The sequence below is a fragment of the Cryptotermes secundus genome, unplaced genomic scaffold (genome assembly GCF_002891405.2).
Source record: "Cryptotermes secundus unplaced genomic scaffold, Csec_1.0 scaffold4, whole genome shotgun sequence".
Taxonomy (NCBI): Eukaryota; Metazoa; Arthropoda; class Insecta; order Blattodea; family Kalotermitidae; genus Cryptotermes; species Cryptotermes secundus.
In genome coordinates this window covers 877,541-897,940 of record NW_019742439.1, presented here as the reverse complement: position 1 = coordinate 897,940, position 20,400 = coordinate 877,541, and the positions used below count along the sequence as shown (strand labels likewise).

Sequence of the window (20,400 nt, the reverse complement as noted above, 5' to 3'; positions counted from 1 at the left end):
AAGCAAAGTTCAAAAGCAATGGCGATAAAGCATCTCCGTAAGGCCTGGCTTAATTTATGAACAGAGTTGGCCACTTGGATGTTCTACTTACGTAGTTTCTGAACAGGTCAGGGTGATCCTTCTCGAGCCCGTCGTCCAGGATTGTGACCACTACACCGAGGCCGGTTATTCCCTCCTGCCAGGCCGGCTGCACGTTCATGTCTAGTCCCTGCCCTCGGTTCTGCAATGTAAACAGTTTCGCTGGGCTCAGTGCCATAGGGACGGCTAGCAAACAGATGTAGGAAAACTTACGGAGCCTATGTTCTTTAAAATCCTTTAAATATATGTCTCATTTGTTTAATTGGTTGGGTTCAGCATTAGTTTACGCAAGGCCCACACCTGAATAACACCGGAATGCTGCAATGTGTTCTAGAATTTAGTTAAATTTACTTGTGTTTTAATTTAATTAGCCAGTCAAGGTAGCCGAGCGGTCTAAGGCATGTATTGTCTTCACTTGCTCGGAAACCGGGATCGTGGGTTCGAATTCCACATAAGGCATGGATGTTTGGTGTGTGTGTGTGTGTTCACTCTGTGTTTGTGTTGTCCTGTGTTTAGGTAGAGACCTTGCGACGAGCTGATCCCCCGTCCAAGGTGTCCTACCGTCTGTAAAATGATCAAAAAAAAAAAAAAACTTCGACGCCGGATAAGAGGAATTAATTAAATTAATTAATTTAATTTGACTTACGTAATTAATATTTTCCTATCATAGTCTTCTAAATATTCAGTCATCCTTACTCCATTTCCTATTCATATTTAATCCTAAATAAACATTTCCTTGGTCCTTAAGATACCCTTTGTTAATATAAATTATTATTTTTCTGTATGCCAATTTCGTTTTAGTTACTAATCACTTCTTACATAATTATTCCTTTCTCAATTTAATAAAACATATATATTGCATTCCCCTTTTCACACAAGGGACACCACTTCCCTAGGTACCGGCAAGGAGGGGGAAACCCAGACATTTGCCTCCCCTGAATTTTCTAAAAGATCATAATTGAAAAAGAGGGAAATATATTAAATGTTAACACAAAAAATTAGAGCATTTTTTTTAATTATTCATCTATCCTGAACATTGTAGAGTAATAATTAAAAGCCATCTCAAAAGGTTTAATGTATGCAAATTTCATGGTTGGCTCCTGGGTAAACCGACTGCCTCTGGGAGAAATCACAGCGGAGCTATGGATACCTTCCCCTACTCCATCTCCACGTTCTCTCGGTTTATATGATGAGGCTAGCGAAAACTACAAATTAACAGTATGCTAGTCTGCGATCCAACTTACAACTCTTAATACATTTAAGAGGGCCACGTGACTCTTCGCAATGTCCCTGCTGTTGTTACCGGCGCACTTAATTCAGAATTCATATAGCGAGGACTCCAAGTGATATAAAATATTGTGACAGTCTTCAAGACATGAATATTACTGTCTTATGAGATGTGACACCGTACAGTTCGATCTTAGGCAACGTTTCGGAGGAACTGATTGGTTCCCTCTTCATGGTAGAAGCAAAATATCGACAAAAACATTCGAACCTACGCGTTATCACATCCCAGTACTGTTCACAATCACCAACGAAATAAGCAGGGACGGCACTAACAAGATCTGATACGAAGCATTTCCAAATAGGTTTATTTAATTCAATTAAATTCTTATTTATTTACGTGCAAATTTAACAGATCAGAGGCCAATTAGAAAGTAATCAGGAGTAAAGAAGAGAGAATAAAACAAGAGAAGAACATACAAAACAAAATATATAAAAAACAAGGCAATCATATTTATTTCCGTGTACTAATAATATAGCGCAAATGAAGTCTGAAAGAGATCTGCATGAAGACCTAAATGTAAATGAGATTATGAAGCTTAAATGAACAGGACAGAAAATTGTACTATAGATTCATGTGGTTAAAACAGGAAGCAATGGCGCGCTCTTTCGAACACGGAAAAGAACCTTCGTGCTTCACGAAATATTATGACATTCTTGAGTAGCTGAGCAGTTATTACCTCCAAAGAGACAGTTAGTTAGGAGCATTTTCTATCTCTAGATTTAGCAGAGAAGACGGCGCCATAACAACGAAATGTTTACTGATAGAGAAAATAATTAGAACAGATTAAAAACCTCTACTGAATTCTCTTTCCGTCTCTTTCTTTAGAACAAAATGGCCCACACGTGCTTGACACAGCTTCCTGCGAGCGACCAAGTTGTCTGACGAGAGGCCGCGCCATAGCTCAAGCGATTGGTTGCTGGCTTCCCACAGCGGCGGCCCGGGTTCGATCCAGGGTGTGGTCAAGTGGTATTTGTGGTGGACAGAGTGGCGCTGGAGCGGGTTTTCTCCGAGTACTTCGGTTTCCCCTGTCAATCTTCATTCCACCAAATTCTCCATCATCATAATCACCCGGGGCAGGCTACAATAGGCCAATCAGTGGCCGCCGTGCCGAGTGGACCCAGTTGGACTCCACCCCTCATTAAGTGAATTAAAAAAAAGTTGTCTGGCGATGCATCGTGTCGCCTCAACTGATTAATTCTGCAACAAGTAACGGTGCAGAATCGAGCACATATTATTATTATTATTCTATTTCTGTTGCTCCCACTTGGAGCATAGGGCATCCATGAAACGCTTCTTTTCACTTCAGTTTCTCAATTTATGAGAGTAAGATTCCTTGGACGGGGATCAGCTCGTCTTAAGGCTCCTACCTAACATAAACACAGAATAAATGCACATAGACAACCATGCCTTCAGTGAGATCCGAACCCACGATCCTAGTGTTCGAGCGGGCCAAGACATTTCATGCCCTACACCGCGTGGTCACTCTGATCAGCAATCGAGCAGATACCGCGCTCGAATTATATACTGGAAACATCCAGTTTTGAGTTTCCATTAAAACGCGTTTCATTCGTTGCCCATCTTTCGTCAACCGGATGTACACTCCGTGGTACAGTTCCGCAAGAGCCAAAGGCGAACAGCGTTGCTTTAGTCAAGTTCCGACCCTCCTTTGTAACCTATTCGCAACTTCTGTAGTAAGACAAAATCAATGTACAAAGTATGTTTAAAATGAGTTTGTCGATGGGAGGGAAGTTTGGAGATGTAGGATAGGAAGGGCTGCCAACATCGACTGCCAGACAACTAGCCATTAACATTTTCTTTGGATGCAACTTCTTACTTACTTAAGACGTTCAATTAACCAGTGTCATTTAAATTAACTATATCCTGTAGCTATCACATCATTAATCTCTCTCTCTGTCCTTCTTTCTCATTCTTTATATCCTTTCCTCGTCCTTTCTCTGTCTTTAAATGTCCTTCACGTAGGATATTTCGTTCCATTACGCTAAGCAATGAAGGGACATTTCATGTTATCACATTTCAGTAGGTGGACTGACGGACGAATTACTCGTAGATACTCTACCCAGTCTGCAGTTTGCGCCATCGTGTCTCCGTGCTGATGTGCCTACAGTTACTGGAATATTTAACAAACGCGCCGCGTTTATGGAACCAGAAGCCATGTTACCATCCTAAGGAAGTTACAGAACACATCTTAGTACTCTCCTTCTACTATGCTGACGTCATGACTTAGACAGGTGTGCGGCGGTTTTCATAATCTCATTCGTTTCAACTGTGCTCCTTTCTTTGCGTCATGTCGCAGATATCGTGTCTTGTCTGTGACATGTCTTGACGCATGCCGGTGTGCGGCCTATCTAAGTCTTCTCCAGCCTGCAGCGTCTTCACTAGACGTTTCCTGGTAACGGATTTTAACAGTGGATATTCTTCATATTCACGGGCTCAAGTCCTCTCTTCACAGCCTCCCGTACACTGAGCACTCTTAAAACTAATTCGCAGCCATTTTGCGCCAAACTCCTAGTCTTCTCTTCATCAACTGGCTATCAATTAAGCTCAAGTCAAAGTCACATTGTGACTGACGGTCAGTCAGTCGGTCACTAAGTCTTGGTGTTGAGTCCCTGTTTGACAGTTACGGTCAAGATTTTCTTCGTGAGGCACCCTCTCTGACGAGAGGATGGGTCTGTCTTTTGTACATGCTGCTGGCCCTTGCCGGCACAGCCTTTCTCGGGTCCGTGTACCTTGGGACTCGCAACCATATTTTATTGTCTCAGATTCGAGACTTCCCTTTTCGTCGCCTCTTACGACTCGCAGGGTCACGGTGGAGGCATTCGACCCCGCCTCTATACCATCAACTAAGATCTAAACCTCGTCTAGCTTATAACCTCTCGGCAGGGACCACGTAGAAAACAAAGCTCTTCTACTGTCGTAGAGACGTTTTTACGCGCCGTTGCCTATCAACGGTCGCTGTTTACAGAGTCACCGCTTAGCAACGTGTCTGTACGCCATAGTATTTTGATCTAAATCTGATAGTGCGAAATTTTCGGTTTTTGGCACCATGAAAGATTTTATTCAATGCAATACAAATTCGAAAGATTATCTGTGTACGGTTTCGTTAGCGTAACAGGAAATGACGTCAGTGGAGGGAGGTCCAACTTTTGAAACTATCTTCCTCTTCTCCTCCTTCTGAATCTCTGTTGTATGTTGTTAGATGATGTCATGTAGGATAGAGTAACAACGCGCCAAGGCTTCAAGAAGAGGCGATTGTACCCTATCCGTCCGTTTGCTCTCAAAGAGCAGTTATGTACAACATGAAGACAAACAAAAAGAGACAACTTTCTTACCCATCTCAGCCGTGACTGTAAGTTCCAACTGAAGAGTCAGCCACAAAATAAAAAAGGGGGGGGGGGATTCAACTCCACTTCGTAGAATTATTGTAAATACCAAAATAAAACGAAGTTGCCAAAAGTGGTGTGCATCTCAAAAAGCCACACACAGACCGCCATGCAGCACATTAGCACATCCGTATGCTAAGAGACTGGCATTAATAGGATTCCCTGCCTTCAGCTCGTAATAATCTGAGCAAAAAATTCCTCGAATATTTAAAAAAAATGTCTTTACACGCACGAACTTTTCTGATATCCTTCAAATACATCTTAGGGCCTAATCGTATCTAACAGGTTTGCAACTGTACACTTATTTAGATCCAAACCCATTACATTTAATAATAAACTACATCTGTGATACCTATGTGTGCATGTCTACAAACGCTTCAATTAACCTACACCCTCAAGTATAATAATCATTAAATGCTCAATTACATCTACTATATAATGCGTCAATTATTCCCATCATGCCATGATATACAGTTCCGTAACAAAACAGTGCATTATTGATAGTAATTATATTTTAATTTAATGAAATAAAAATAAAACAATGTTTGAATTCTGTACCGTAAAAATCAATTTAAAAAAAGAACAAACCACAACGGCTTTCATTTATAACAAGTGCAAAAGACTGCTGAAAAATTCAAGGGAAATATGTTCATTTTTCCGTAATCTATTCAAAGACGTTTTCAGGATCCAGACTAGGTAGCGTCGAGACTAGGTAGAGTAGAGAATAGGTAGCGTCGAGACTACGTAGCGTAGAGACTAGGTAGCCTAGAGAATAGGTAGCGTCGAGACTAGGTAGCGTAGAGAATAGGTAGCCTCGAGAATAGGCAGAGTCGAGACTAGATAGCGTTGAACAACCCCCTGGACTCCGCTTGCTGCCTGTTTCATGTAGGTTTCTCGCTTGGCTTATACTTCAACCCGAAAGATAGAGGCGATATATTCCTCCGAAACGTAGGTTCGCAGTGAGAACATCAAATCCAACCTCATGTTACATTAGTGAATACAGAGTGTTAAATAAAACCTGTGATCACATTACACGTCCAGGTTTGTTTTTTGCCATGAAGAAGGGCGAGGGTTTGTGTTCATTTTTCACAAAATTTCGGCACAGATATAAGTACAGACAGAGAAGGAAAGTAAGATAAAAATACGCGTCATGAAGACGTCGTTTAAGGCAGTTCAGTAGTTGATGCGTTAACCTTGAGAGTGCTATAATCTTGAAAGGGCAATAACGAATTGCAGTTACGAGGTGTGAAATTACCCAATAAATCGAGTTATCAAATCCGTAACCCATTATCTTCCGTCGCGTTACACGTGACAGTATTATGCCGGTATTTTCCTGGATGGACTGTGGAAAACCACGAAACCCTGAATCAGGATTTCCAATGTCTCAGCGGACACTTGAATGGAGCAGCTCTTAACGAAATTATACCCTTAAATTGTGTAGCGAGAGGAGCGATATACATGCGTGTCTACACGATCAGCACCCCGGGAGCCCGCATGCGGCGGTCTAACGAGCGGACTCATTACAAGGGACGAGCCGGTCCTAATAAAACACACCCGCTTCGAAGTGCGCATGGATACATGGCTGCATGTGTGGAAGTCACACGGACGGACAGATCCCCGTGGCAGCAGAGTCATTTCGCACACCAGCAAGCTCGGTATCAAGCCATTACGTCCCAAACCAACCGAGTGTCGTCATGCATGGCCAGTTTGTTCCTGCATATTTAAAAGACTGGTTATTAGATTATTTAAGTACCCCGTTTCAACTAGCATCGAGAGAGATGGTAAGATGCCCATGTGCGCAAGTAAGGGTTGCAAGAAGATCGGTGATTATCATGACGTTCGCGGTATTTATATCGAAAAAAAATAAATAACCGATTTCGATAACACTCCCTGTGGTTAACTTACACAGGTAGTGCGGTTCGAATGTAAGCAGGGACACTGTTCCTCTGGGTAATGTGGAAGCAGTGCCTCAAATTATTCACGATAGATCCCTTGAACATCATTTCAACTTTTTATTATTCACTTCAGTTCGACGCTGTACTACAAAATAAACACGCCTGTGTCTGAAGAGGTACTTTTCTATATATTGCTTTAGGTCAGTTATATTTATAGGGAAATTTATAATTTTCTTAATGATAAATTCGCAATTATGATCAGCCGTTTATTACGTCCAATAGATTTTCTCAAATTTTCGCTTCCAAAACATTTTAATAGGCCTAGTACAGGCTTAGCCAAAACCTCCTTCCCCTCATACAGAAAGGTTGCCATCCCGCTTAAGTCAAGAGCGCCATTCCTGCGGAAGGAACTGCTTTCTGGTGTCTCTATGAACTTTTATGTAGCCGTTAGTTTTCACGAGTATGGCGAGTAAAGATGCAGCTGGCTAAGGACTTTTCCCACAATATTGACACTGTACTGATAATACAATATCCCGTTTTATGGTTGGAAGGACGCGAAACAGCGTGAGGGAGCAACAAAAATTGCATTTCAGTTTCTACTCAACGTGACTTCAATTTTCTCCGAAAGTGTGTATGAGACTCTTGTTTTAGAAAATGTGTTAATGTTGCCAGCTTCAGTATTTAGTAACTGCTACCAGCACCATCTCCCGCAGAAATAAACTGACGATACAACACGTTGCTGTTTTCGCCGTAAGGTAAAGGCGCCTGATAACAAAATGTTGAGGAAAATATTTGTATCAATGAGACAGCCAGGAGTAACAATATTATGGACAGACATGACGAGAAGCTTAAACCTCTGCGTCCTTCAATATATATTTTTATGGCGTTCAAACGAAAGTGAATGGGAGAGATATGACATACAATACGCATGGAATCATGAGAAATGGATACAAAATTTTTGTCGAAAAATCTGAAGAGAACAGATCACTTGTGGCTCGCAGGCGTAGAATGGAGTCGGGCCCCGAACTCCAATACATGAATAATGATCTAAGAAATTATGTGGAAACATTATTCAGTATAGTTCCAATACCAAAAATCCGGAACATAAAGTTTAATTCCGCTGAATTTTCACGAAGGAACAAAACACATGATAACCAGACATTAAATAAAAATGAATATGATATGTGAACTTACTAGGGTCTCTATATATCGTGATATAACGAGGAAAGAAACGATATCCCGGGCGAATAACGGATAATTCTCACAGTACAATTGTAATTAAATATCTGTTTAATAACTGGCAGATCGGAATTCGTTCTCTAGACATTACAAACCTTGAATATGTTTCATTTTCCGTTCTGTATTCCTTTCAGAAATATCTGATAACTTCCTTCAAACTAATCTCTAATTTCATTACCATTTTAATCCTTTTCAACCACTGCCGAAAGTACTCGACTCAAGACACTGCAAAAATTCAAATATAAAGAAAATGATTTTCTGTGCCCCTAACATATTTAAATTCAATTGTTCCGGGATATAATGCTTCTACAAAATCATGAAATCCAGATGGATCTCCCACATTTGTTATCCTACGTTAAGATTACACTATTAAGTGTTGAAAACTCTGTGGCCTGTAGTCCGCAAGCGAACTATACCGACCAACGACCGCCGCTTGTCGGCGAAGTTAGTACCAACTTTAGCGGGTAGAGGGTGTCACGTGGTCAGCGCAACGGATCCCCACAATCTCGGTTTTCTATACCGAACGTGTTTAAAGCTACACACCAAGAAATTCTGACCGTGGGGTGAAGAAGGGAAAGCTCAGGTTGAGTGAAAACAGTAAACCTGAAATTCCATGCACAAATCAAGATTGTGGAATGTCTGTGTCTTTGAAGAAGTAACAGTGACTGCTCATATTCTGAGTGAACGTGTAGATGTAGCCAGAATTGCATCAGTTCTCGTGGGAGAAGATGCACTCAGTAAAGACGTTGGCTGAACATCGCTATTCTCTGAAGTGTTGTAGCAATGGCGAATTCATTACACAAGAATTAAGTCGCACAATGTCTACAGCCCGAGATACATGGGACGTTTCGAGGGTTTAGTCCACCATGTCTTCAAGCCATACATCATACATTAGGGCATACCAACATATGGATCTACCAATCTCCCGGAAGAAACCCTGAATTGCATATACAAGCACGTAGGAAGCAGCGCAAACAAAACAAATTTCGTGTCATTTTCATATGGTGGTCCAACATCATATTACTTACTTACTTTTGGAGCTGAGCCCTTCTTGAGGAGAAGCCAAATCGGCAGATACTCAAGAACTTCCAAGCATTTTATGGAACCCGAAGGTTCGTTGCCGTGTTCACAAGGGCCCTACACTGGTTCCTATCCTGAGCGAGATCAATCCAATCCACACCACCTCATCATATCTCTCTAAGAGTAATTTAATATTGTCCATCTACCTACGTCTTGGTCTTCCCAGTGGTCTCTTTCCTTCTGGCTTTCCCACCAATATCCTATATGCATTCTTCTCCCCCCATTCGTGCTACATGCCCTGCCCACCTCATCCTCCTTGACTTGATCATTCTAATTATACTTGGAGAAGAGTACAAGTTATGAAGCTCCTCATTATGCAGTTTTCTCCAACCTCCCGTTGCTTCATCCTAGAAATGTGTATAGTGTCTGTAGTGTTTCCATTATTTTGTTCAACTGCAACTGAAATATTTTAGCTTTTCATTCATTCAAATTATATTATACACAAACTATTGAGGGCTCTCGTTTTGCTGTATCGATAAATCAACATCTGTGACTTGAATGTAAGATACACGTGGAGCCTTCAGGTTCTACCGCATGTTTGTCCCGACACAAAAGGTCAAGGGTTTGGAACTAAAAGTGTAGCATTGTGGTTACCCTTAATTTGACGCTGAGGGAAATATAACTTGGCATATTTACGTTGCTGCTCCAAGAATATATATACCTCACTTCTGAGAGGGAAGTTGTGTGCTTCTAAAAGGGAAATATATTTATTCAGGCCACAAGAAGCACCTCTCCTTTTCCCTCACAACTGACCAAGCTGTTTCGCAGTGCCTATAAACAACACTGACCTCACAAGTTCTATTTTTTTCTCGATTTGTCTTTCTTTTCTTTTGTTTTGTCTTCTTTGTACAGCTCAGACTGATTCGGTTTATCCTGCAGAGCAGAAAACAAAGAAAACAAACAGAAGACGAAAGCGTAACAATTTCCTCTCACGATAAAGCAACATTAAGTACTTTATACCGAGCATCTGTAAGAGCGGTGAAAATAGTATTAAAGTAACCAAGAAAGCAGTTCCTATCAGAATTCACAACACCTGTGATGAGCAGATTTCTAATCCAACAGATCTATTACATTACATTATTGTCTCAATTTACTATGCGAAGAGTAGGACCTTCTGGGTTGTAAGGCCCTGTAGTTCAGAGACACGTCGACGTTTCGTAGGAACACGACTCCATTTTCAAAGTCGAAAAGTAAGCCATGCAAGAAACCAGTACAATAGGCATGTACAAACGGTGTGCAATAAATATGTTGGATATATCTTCAGAACTTCGCCTTTCTCCAGGCCCTAATATTACTTCGATTTGGCACTAGTTATTAATTTCTATAAATGAGAACTGACTGGAATCGATACGACGTGAAGTCTATGTTACATAAGCTTTCGTACTACAAACTCCACCAGCCTTCTGTCATATTAGTTTCCAATCTTACATGCTACCGAATGATGCGTCGAAGCCGAATTTCAATGCCATCTCCCATGAAAAACAGGTAGAAACAATCAATCTTAAACCGTCTCCTTTATACAGTCATACCGTGCACTATACTATATATATCAACATCAAAATATCATCAATACTGTATACTCAGTTCTCAAAAATTATCAATACAGAATAGACAAAATACACTCGATCTTGCCGTCCAAATACAACTATGTAACTTAACGTTCATGTAACGTGTTAGCGTTCGACAGTTTGTTGCTATGGTAACCTCAGACTGCATAATGATAATATCTCAAACAACAAACAAAACAAACTCCGTGATTTTAGTCCGCAAGCGAACTATACCGACCGAGCGACCGCCGTTTGTCGGCGAAGTTAGTGCTAACTTTTTTTGCGGATAGAGGGTGTCGCGTGGTCAGCGCAACGAATCCTCACGGCCGTTACTTACGGTTTTCTAGACTGGAGCCGCTATTTCCTTGAAACAGCTCCTCAATTATCCTCACGACGCTGAGTGAACCCCGTTCCAGACCCACTACATAAAATATTTATTACATACAACGGATGTGAAGAAAACTAGACATTGTGCAGCCCCTCAATGTGCAGCTTCCTCACTCTTAGGGTGAAACATTCTGTTTAACGTCCTACTTTCCGACACCCTGTGTTCTTCCCTCGGGGCGGAACATCAAGAGAAACAGGTCAAATTATAGTTTTGTACATTTTGGCATTTCGGACAGAAGCCAAGAGATCCTGAATTCAATCTAAAGATGGTTACAGTATAACTAATTCTGCTTGGCATGAATGGGCCCCTAAATTTCATTCATTCGACTCATCTTCATCAGAGCATAAAAATCAATATGACTACAAGTAGGTCATGCTCCCTGTAACGAAACACAGAGTTTGGCTGAAGTTCAAACTCAGACGCCTTTCCTACCCAGGAATGCTGGAGTCACACAACTTTTTGCTGGAGATGCAAGTAGCGAGCCTAGAAATGTCAAAGAAGCCCATGGGTCCTGCAACTTCATGCTTATTCACACCCGAAACTTGAAACTGACTGTGGTAGAGCTTTCAGCCCTCCTGGTTCTCACACGGGTACATAATGTGCACTGCTAGGTCCTTTGTCTCCTCACTCTACGTTGGCTCATTCATTCTGATGAACCCGACAACGATGTAGGTTGGAACAATTCTCTCGTGACTGATGCTGTTGCTTTAATGCGTGCGGCAACCATTTTGTTTTACGGACCACCATTTTCTGTTGAGATTAATGCGTCCGGTAGCAGACGTTATGTGACCTTATAATGCGTTTGGAGCACTGGGTTCATTAATACTGGTTGCAGCGACAGAAATGGTCATGACACATGGCGTGGTACATCCCCAGTTGGAGGTGAAGAAGTCCGCCTCCAGATTTCGAAAATAAATGCGAAATGTTGAATAAGCAAACGACGGAATTCAGAACGAAGTCGTTCACATGCTTTGGGGGTTGACCGCGAAGCAGAGCCGTTACCGAGCAATGAAATTAGTGATACACTTTACCGAGGCCTTGCCTAGAAACGACAGGAGGCATACACATGTAGACAGACTGACGGGAGGGATTTATGAAGTACATGCTTGCAAATCTGTTGTCGTGGAAACTTATTTACTAAGCCGTTTACAAGCAACGGACGTATCCTCTGGCTCCACTATTCGGGAATTCAGGCGTCACGTCACAATATTAAGCTACATAGGATAATGTGGTATGGACTGGATTCATATAGCTCAGTAGAGGGACCAGTGGAGGGCTCTTGTGAACATGGTAACAAACATTTAACTTTCATAAAATGTTGGTAATTTCTCCAGCAGATGAGCGACAGGCGGTTTCTCAAGAAGGACTAGGCTCCATGCTGTTGGTTACAGCGAGCAAAGGGCAAAATCCTTTGGTAATTCTTTCCATTCACCTGAAAGTTAACCTTTCAGGCGTCCTAACATTTTCTTCAGATATACATCTGCCTGTTCTGCGGGTTATTTAGGACGCTAACCGCGGCCAGACGGGGCACGCGGTAGCGTAGTTGCTTCAGGCACTATGTTACAAGCCGGAAAGTCGCGAGTTCAAGTCCCGATGAGGTAACTGTAATTTTTCAATTGACCTAATCCTTCCAGCCGCACTATAGCCCTGGGGTTTACTCAGCCTCTAACAGAAATGAGTACCAGGAATTAAATAAATGATTTTCCTGGGGAGGAAAGCGCGGCCGGCGCGTAAGGCTGACAACATTACCGCCATCTTTGAGCCGATTGTCTAGATAATGTGGGACCCTCAACGTCTCACAACCCTATGGGCCTTCATGGCCTGTCACAGGGATAACTTTACTTTTACTTTTTATCAACAGCCAGACTATACAAGTATAACGTTGAATGGTAGGGTAACAGTAGGAATGATGGAATGTAAACAATTCGGAAGGAAGTGGTCGTGGTCTAATATAAGGTAATATCCCCGTAATAACCTGCAGACCGATGAAATCTACGAAAACCCTCAATCAAGATAGTACGTACCCGATCGAGACTCGAACACAGCATCTCACAAAGAGGAGTCTGCTGCCTTAAGGATAAGCCGAAACCATCGATCTCAATTCTTGGTCTTCCGTCAAGGGGCGGAATAAATATCGCAAAAAAAATCCAAAACAATAGCTAGAACTGCCTCTTCATTCTTCAGTTCTGTATAAATGAGATTACAGAATACAAATCATTGTCCCACTTAGCCTAAAATAATTTATTAAAAATAATCAGAATTCATTCAAAATATGAGTCCATATTACATAACACGAACAATGCACACTAATAGAACACCGAGAAATTCAAAGATAAAATCGAAATTGGTAAAGAGGTAAGAAGATATCTCTATGTTTAATTAAGAAAAACATAAGGGTAATTGAGGTAGGGCCCCATATATTCTTGATTTCGACAAGATGGAGTCGACGGGGTCAGCTTCGGAACCCAGCACCAATGCTGTCGGGTACATAACTCCGGTATCCAATGAACAGAAGTCTGGGTGGATCCCAGAGTCAATGCAAACGTTGTAGAAAAGAAAAAATATCTTGCCCGATGCCGGGAATAGACTCTCGATACCTCGTCGTCCAGCCCGTAACTTAGTCACTACATCGACTCAGCTATCCTGCCTTGTATGTTCATAAATAAAAAAAAAAAAGAAATTTTGCATCTTCAATAATGTTTAGTGTGCCACAAATCACTTTTTTCACTTTTATTCTGTTGGCAGCCTTTGTAAGAAACGTCAAGTTGCGTGCAGCGAAGCTAGACAATGGTACAGCAGGGAAGAGGTTACCAGAAGATCCATAAATTACAACTGCATGCCTCTGAAGAAATTAAAATTGCTGGCAAAAAATAAATTCACTTTTTCATAGGGCGTCTTGAGCCCTGCAACAGTGTAAATCTAAGATATGCAATGAATCTCAGGGTTCATGTGATAAAAGAGCCTGAGAAAACAAACATACAAAACCTGATACTACGCNGAGCCCCGCCACTGATCCCTATTCTCAAACAGATTATTCTGGTCCACACTCTCATTTTGTTGCTTTAAAATTCATTTTAATATTATTCTCACATTTAGGCCCAAGTATTCTTAGTTATCTCCGTCCTTCAGGATTTCCTAACTAGAAATCTGTATGCACTTCTCTCCCATGTATGCTACATGCCAAGCTTACCTCTGATGCAAAAGCAATGAGAAATGCACACATTTTAGGCAAAATTCTAAGCGGAGGATATAACTTAAAGAGGTATGTCAGAACATATTATTAAACGGATCATAAGGATGGGTTTCATTGGAGGAATCTTGTGAACACGGTAATGAAGTCTGAAGGTCCACACAGGACAGAAATCCTTAACTGACAGATTGCCCATTCGTGCCGAGGGGTATACAACACGAACCTCCTCGCTTGGTAATGGGGACATTAATAGCAACATGTTTCAAGTCACAACGATTCGGAGTAAGTTATCTCAAACTCCTCGACCTCGCCTCAGCCGTGGCTATTCTAACGAAACAAAACTCAAATAGCATAACCAATTAAAAACTTATTTTTAGTCGGTATAGCGACGGGCTGGACAGCCGATATCCAATTCCCGGCAGAGTTAAGACTTTTCTCCTCTCCACAGCGTCCAGACAGGCTACGGGGCCCACCCAGCTTCCTGTCCAACGTGTACCGGGGTAAAAACGTACGGGGCGTGAAACTGACCATTCATCTACATCTAATGACTACGTCAAGAATGGTGGAGCCATATCTCCACTCCTCCATACGTCTTCATGGCGTGGTGCTTAAATAAGAAAGCACAGGAAGAACTTCACATTTTTTTTCACGGTAATGTTACATAACTTTTCAAATTTGTACCACGGCATTTTTTCTCCATCCATCGTAACAAAGACAACAAGGGCTGTTGTTTTAATGCTGAGATGATCTAGTGGTCTAGTCGTCAGAATTCCTGGCTACGGATTCAGAGGTCCGGGTTCGATTCCCGGTACTACGAGATTTTTTTTCTGAGAAGTAGTGGGTCTGGAACGGATCCACTCAGCCTCGCGACGATAATTGAGGAGCTATTTCAAGGAAATACTTGCTCTGGGCTAGAAAACCGAGATTAACGGCCGTGGGGATTCGTTGCGCTGACCACGCGACACCCTCTATCCGCGAAAGTTGGCACTAACGTCGCCGACAAGCGGCATTTGCTCGGTCGGTATAGTTCGCTTGCGGACTAAAACCACAGAGGTTCTTATTTTTTTGTATTGGTGCTGATCGACAGAGTACGTTGGAATACTCACATGATGACACGTAGCGCTTCGCTGAAACTATACTAGGGCCACTCGCTTTCTCGAAACATCTGTTTCAGTGAGCGCTACATCACAGTTGTTACTCTACATTTTCCCCATAAATAATTCCCGGATATTGTATTCAAAGATCCATAATCATGCAGGTTCCTGCCATAGTCTCATTGCAGGCAATTCCTGTTCGTTGATGGGGTTTCTTTGAAAACAAAAAGATACACGGGCCTCATTACAAGGAAAAAATTTGCATCACCGTTGCGTGTTACGAAACATTTGGGAAGAAGCACGGAACGAGAGAGAAGTTTGATTTCCGAGAGTGTTGTGAAGTGGATGGGGGGGGGGACTTAAAAAAATGAACTTCATTTAAGTATAGAAGTTTTAAAATATAAGAAAGAGTGGAATAGAAAGGATGAACCACTATACAAAACAGACTTATTTATCAGCTTCTATTCAACTCGGTTTGTTAGCAAGAGAGCTTGTAATATAGAAGGCACTGCTCTCGTACCCGAAAGCAATAATTTTACTGCAGATCCATAAGTCAGAACGATTTTTAGATCTGAAGACCGAGAAATTTTCACTCCTTTAACTGCCGAAATAATTTATGAACTACAAAACGATTACATATTAAATACATACGCTATTGCGTAAATTCTATATAAATTGTATGTACTAAACAATGAAAATTAGAATATGCAAAATTATAATTTTGCCTGTGGTTCTATATGGGTGTGAAACTTGGTCTCTGATATTAAGGGAGGAGCATAGGCTGAGGGTGTTTGAGAACAGGGTGTTGAGGAGAATATTTGGATCGAAGAGAGATGAAGTGACAGGAGGTTCGAAAAAACTGCATAATGAGGAGCTTCATAATTTGTACTCTTCTCCAAGTATAATTACAATAATCAAGTATGGGAGGATGAGGTGGGCAGGGCATGTAGCACGAATGGGGGAGAAAAGGAATGCATATAGGATATTGGTGGGAAAGCCAGAAGGAAAGAGACCACTGGGAATACCAAGGCGTAGGTGGGCGGACAATATTAAAATGGATCTTAGAGAGACAGGATGGGATGGTATGGAATGGATTGATCTGGCTCAGGATAGGGACCAGTGGAGGGCTCTTGTGAACACGGTAATGAACCTTCGGGTTCCATAAAATGCTGGGAAATTCTTCAGTAGCTGCAGATCTGGCTTCTCCTCAAGAAGAGCTCAGCTCCATGAGTCAGTGCTAAACAACACAAGCCAAATAGTACAGCTCAGATAGCTTGGTAGATTTACAGACTAGGATACGGGCTAGACGACCGAGGAATCGTGGTTCAATTCTTCTCCACAGCGTCCAGACCGGCTCTGAGGGCTATTTACAAGTGGGTTGAGTTGCCGGCGCATCCAGCTGCCACTCACCTCGTCTTAGGGCTGACGTTAAAATGCATGGAAATATACCTCAGCTCCAATATCTGTCCTCATGACGTGGTGCTTGTATGTGTGTAAGGGGTGGCCATAAAACCCGGCCTTCGCACCGCGACCTACAATGATCTGTTGTACTTCCCCTTTGGATTAACCCATTATTAATCCTACACATCGAATGAAATGCAGGACTTTATTTACGGGGGCGTCGTAAAAGTTACTTGGTTTCATGAAGAACTGGCCCAGGTGACGAAATCTTAAATAAGCTATGGCCTCACAATCGCATAGGACATGACGTGGTGCTTAATTAAGCATAGGGGCTTTACCTTCATAGGTATAGATTATGAATATGAGTGTTTCAGCCTCTTTACATTAATTAATTAAAAGATCAAAATTATAGAAATGATCGGTTCCAGGTGGCTTCCCTGATGTTTTTGTTCCCGTTGGCACTACAGCCCCAGTGGGCCTAGGCCTACCTCCATGAACTTCTCCGTTCACTTCGGTTTTTCTACATCTTACACATTCGGTAGGACTCCTTGGGCGGGTGATCAGCTCGTCGCAAGGCCTCTACCTAAACATCCATGTCCTGAGTGCGATTCGAACCCACGATCTCCGTTTCCAAGCGAGCGAAGACAGTTCCTTGATGTTTACGTTACATAATAAAACTGACAGATATTATGGACGGCCCCACGTTGATTCAAAATGTCCTGCTTTCGGAATCATGTATCTAACGGGTATTCTGATTAGATACTATAGGGTTCTGACGACGGTGTATAACACAGACAGATCCTGGGTTTTCGGACTTTGTCCATCGTCCGGATTTTAAATAACTAAGAAAACACACAACGTTTCGAAAACTGGATCTGTTTCCGTCCTCAGGTGAGGGAAAACACCTCCTCTGTTGGGTCCCTTAGAAAGTCAGTGGAGGACCAGTATGAATAACCTAACCTAACAACTAGAGAACTCAGCTACGTATCATTTTCTGTACAACTACGATAGCTCAGTCGGTACATCGACTGGCTACGGGCTGGACGGCCGAGAGATCAGACTTCGAGTCGCAGCAGAGGTAAAATTTTTCTCCTCACTACGTCGTTAAGATCGGTTCTAGGGCCCACCCACTGTCCTATCCAATGGATAGTGGGGGCTCTTCGCCGGGAATAAAGCACCTGGGATGTGAAGCTGACCACTCACATGGAACTAATGCCGAGGTCAAGAATACGTGGATCTACACATCCACTCCTCCATACGTTTTCACGATGTAGTGCTTAATTAATTAAGGACAGGGACAACTTTAGCTTTTACTTTCAAGATTAATGTAGAGCTATAGGGCCGTGCCATAATTCAGGCGGTTAGTCGCTGGCTTCCCACAGCGGGGCCCCGGGTTCGAAGCCGGGTCAGGTCATGTGGGATTTGTGCTCGACAAAGTGGCACTCGGGCAGTACTCCGTTTCTCCCTGCCAATCTTCATTCCACCAACTGCTCCACAATCACCATCATCTATCATGTGGGGCTGGTATAATAGGCCAATACTGGTCGCAGAATCAAATGGACTCTGTCTCACCCCACTAAGCAAAAAGGGTAAGTAAAGTTATCCCTGTAACAGGCCGTGGAGGCCTATACGGTTGTGAGACATCGAGGTTCCACATTTTCTAGATAATCGGCTCATAGATGGCGGTAAGGTTGTCAGCCTTACGCGCCAGCAGCTCTTTACTCCCAAGAATATTCCTGGTACTCATTTCTGTGAGGCTGAGCCGACCCAGGGCCATAGTGCGGCTGGAAGGATTGGGTCAATTGTAAAAAAATCCAGTGACTTCATCGGGACTTGAACCCGCGACCTTCCGGCTTGTAGCATAGTGTCTCAACCAACAATGTTAATAATAATGAAAATAATAGTGGAGAGTTTTTATTGTTAATCACCATCGTATGAAGACGTACGAGTATGGCGAAGTGAAGTTACAGATCCATGCATTCATTACGTCAGAACTAGATGCATCAGAAAATTTTCACTCCCGGAAAAATGTCATAATTTCGGCAGAACTAAAAGACGATGAAGGACAAGGAATCAAAAGGAATACAAGATCAGAAGCTCCTTTTGTGTAACTTCCCGACAAACAAGAAACGGCATTACAGGGTTTCTCTTGAGAGTCTTAGGGACGTTACCTGACGTAGCCATACCGTGGTACTGCGGCTTTTATCCGTTTCCTGGGGACGCAACGTTCTGGAAAACTGCCCGAATAATCTATGAGCGTGTATTTTGTAGGAATGTTTGTGTACATTGTGCAAATTGGTTTGCTCCCTAGCGACAAAGTTTCACTACACCTTGAGTCCAGAAAACTCATATCGCCGACGATAGATCATGATCCTATGCAGGCCACAGGGTGACTAAAAACAAACCTATCCGCTGGCACTACTCTCTGTTTTTCCTTTACATCTGGCAGAATACACCTCAAAATTAGGATTTACAGGCAAATTCCGACCATTACTAACACTTGTTGCTAGCATTTGGTTGAAACTTTGCTAATATTTGCAAAGTATAACGTCGAATTTGATAATTTCGGTGTTAATCTGTTTCTGTTTTGTTCGTTATATCTTTTCCTGCTATTTTCTCGTTCCGACATTGGAATACCGGCCATCTTGGCAAAGCATTTCAGGATCTTCCTAAGCACCTGGAAGCAAACACCATGATTATACATCGGCGAGGCAAATACTTTCCATTTCATCGTGCATTTCTCGTCGAGTCCATCTTCTATCAGCGTCTTCAGTAAACAAACTCCGTGGCTCTTATTCCGCAAGCGAACTATACCGACCGAGCGACCGCCGCTTGTTGGCAAAGTCAGTTCCAACTTTAGCGGATAGAGGATGTCACGTGGTCAGCGCAACGGATCCCCACGGCCGTTAATCTCGGTTTTCTAAACCGAAGGAGCTACTTTTCCTAAGAAGTAGCTCCTCAATTATCCACACGAGGCTGAGTGGACCCCGTTCCAGAGCCACTGCTTCTCAGAAAATCTGGTAGCGCCGGGAATCGAACCCGGAGCCTCTGGATCTGCAACCTAGAACTCTGACCACAGAGGCGGTCTGCGTCTTAAGTAACCCATAAGAAATAAGTACTAGTATATAAGCCTTCCTATGGGTGTCTCTATCGTTGAGGTTTAAGAAGCAAAATTATGCACAATTTTTATATACTGTTTCCTTCGTGACCAATCCTTTGTAAGCCTAACAGTATTGGAACTCTCCATGTCATGATTTCAGCTCAATATAATATCCTTTATTACATCCGTCCTGCAGCAAGAAATGTGTGATTCAGTTGTGGGTACGGAACAGACATCAGACACTTACCAGATACCACATCTGCGGCCACCGGGGATCGTTGAGGTTCACTCGGTAGGAGCGCTGACGGAAAGGCAGCGGGTCTCGCTTCTGTCGTGACCTGACCACTTGCTGGCGGGCCCACTTCACCTGCAACCACACAACTCATCAGAAGGGGATACATTACACTGTCACGCATGCGCAGAGCTGAAACAACTGAAATTAAGCAACTGCGACTAGACGTCGCTAAATATTATTACGACAATGAAATGGAAGATACGATGGGTGGGATATGTAGCACACATTGCAGCAATGATAAACGGACCACAAGGATGTATTTCTCTCTTACGAAGCTACAGTTGCTGCTCAGCTACCCAGTAGATGCCCAGTATTTTATGGGGCCCGGAAGTTCATTACAGTGTTCATAAAAGCTCACCACACGTCCGCATCCAGAGAAAAATTAGTCCAGCCTATATACACCA

The 20,400-nt window shown here is 42.5% G+C and overlaps 1 protein-coding gene across 2 annotated transcripts in view; it reads right to left on the bottom strand.

The window, feature by feature from the left end:
• LOC111873058 (furin-like protease 1) overlaps positions 1 to 20,400 on the bottom strand; it is a 605,196-nt gene that overhangs the window by 51,891 nt on the left and 532,905 nt on the right. For both annotated transcript variants that reach the window (XM_023867440.2, XM_023867438.2), the window contains 2 exons: positions 19,949 to 20,068; positions 92 to 220 (listed from right to left, as the gene is read on the bottom strand). In XM_023867440.2, the coding sequence (XP_023723208.1) occupies positions 92 to 220; positions 19,949 to 20,068 (249 nt within the window). The remainder of the gene's footprint in view (positions 1 to 91; positions 221 to 19,948; positions 20,069 to 20,400) is intronic.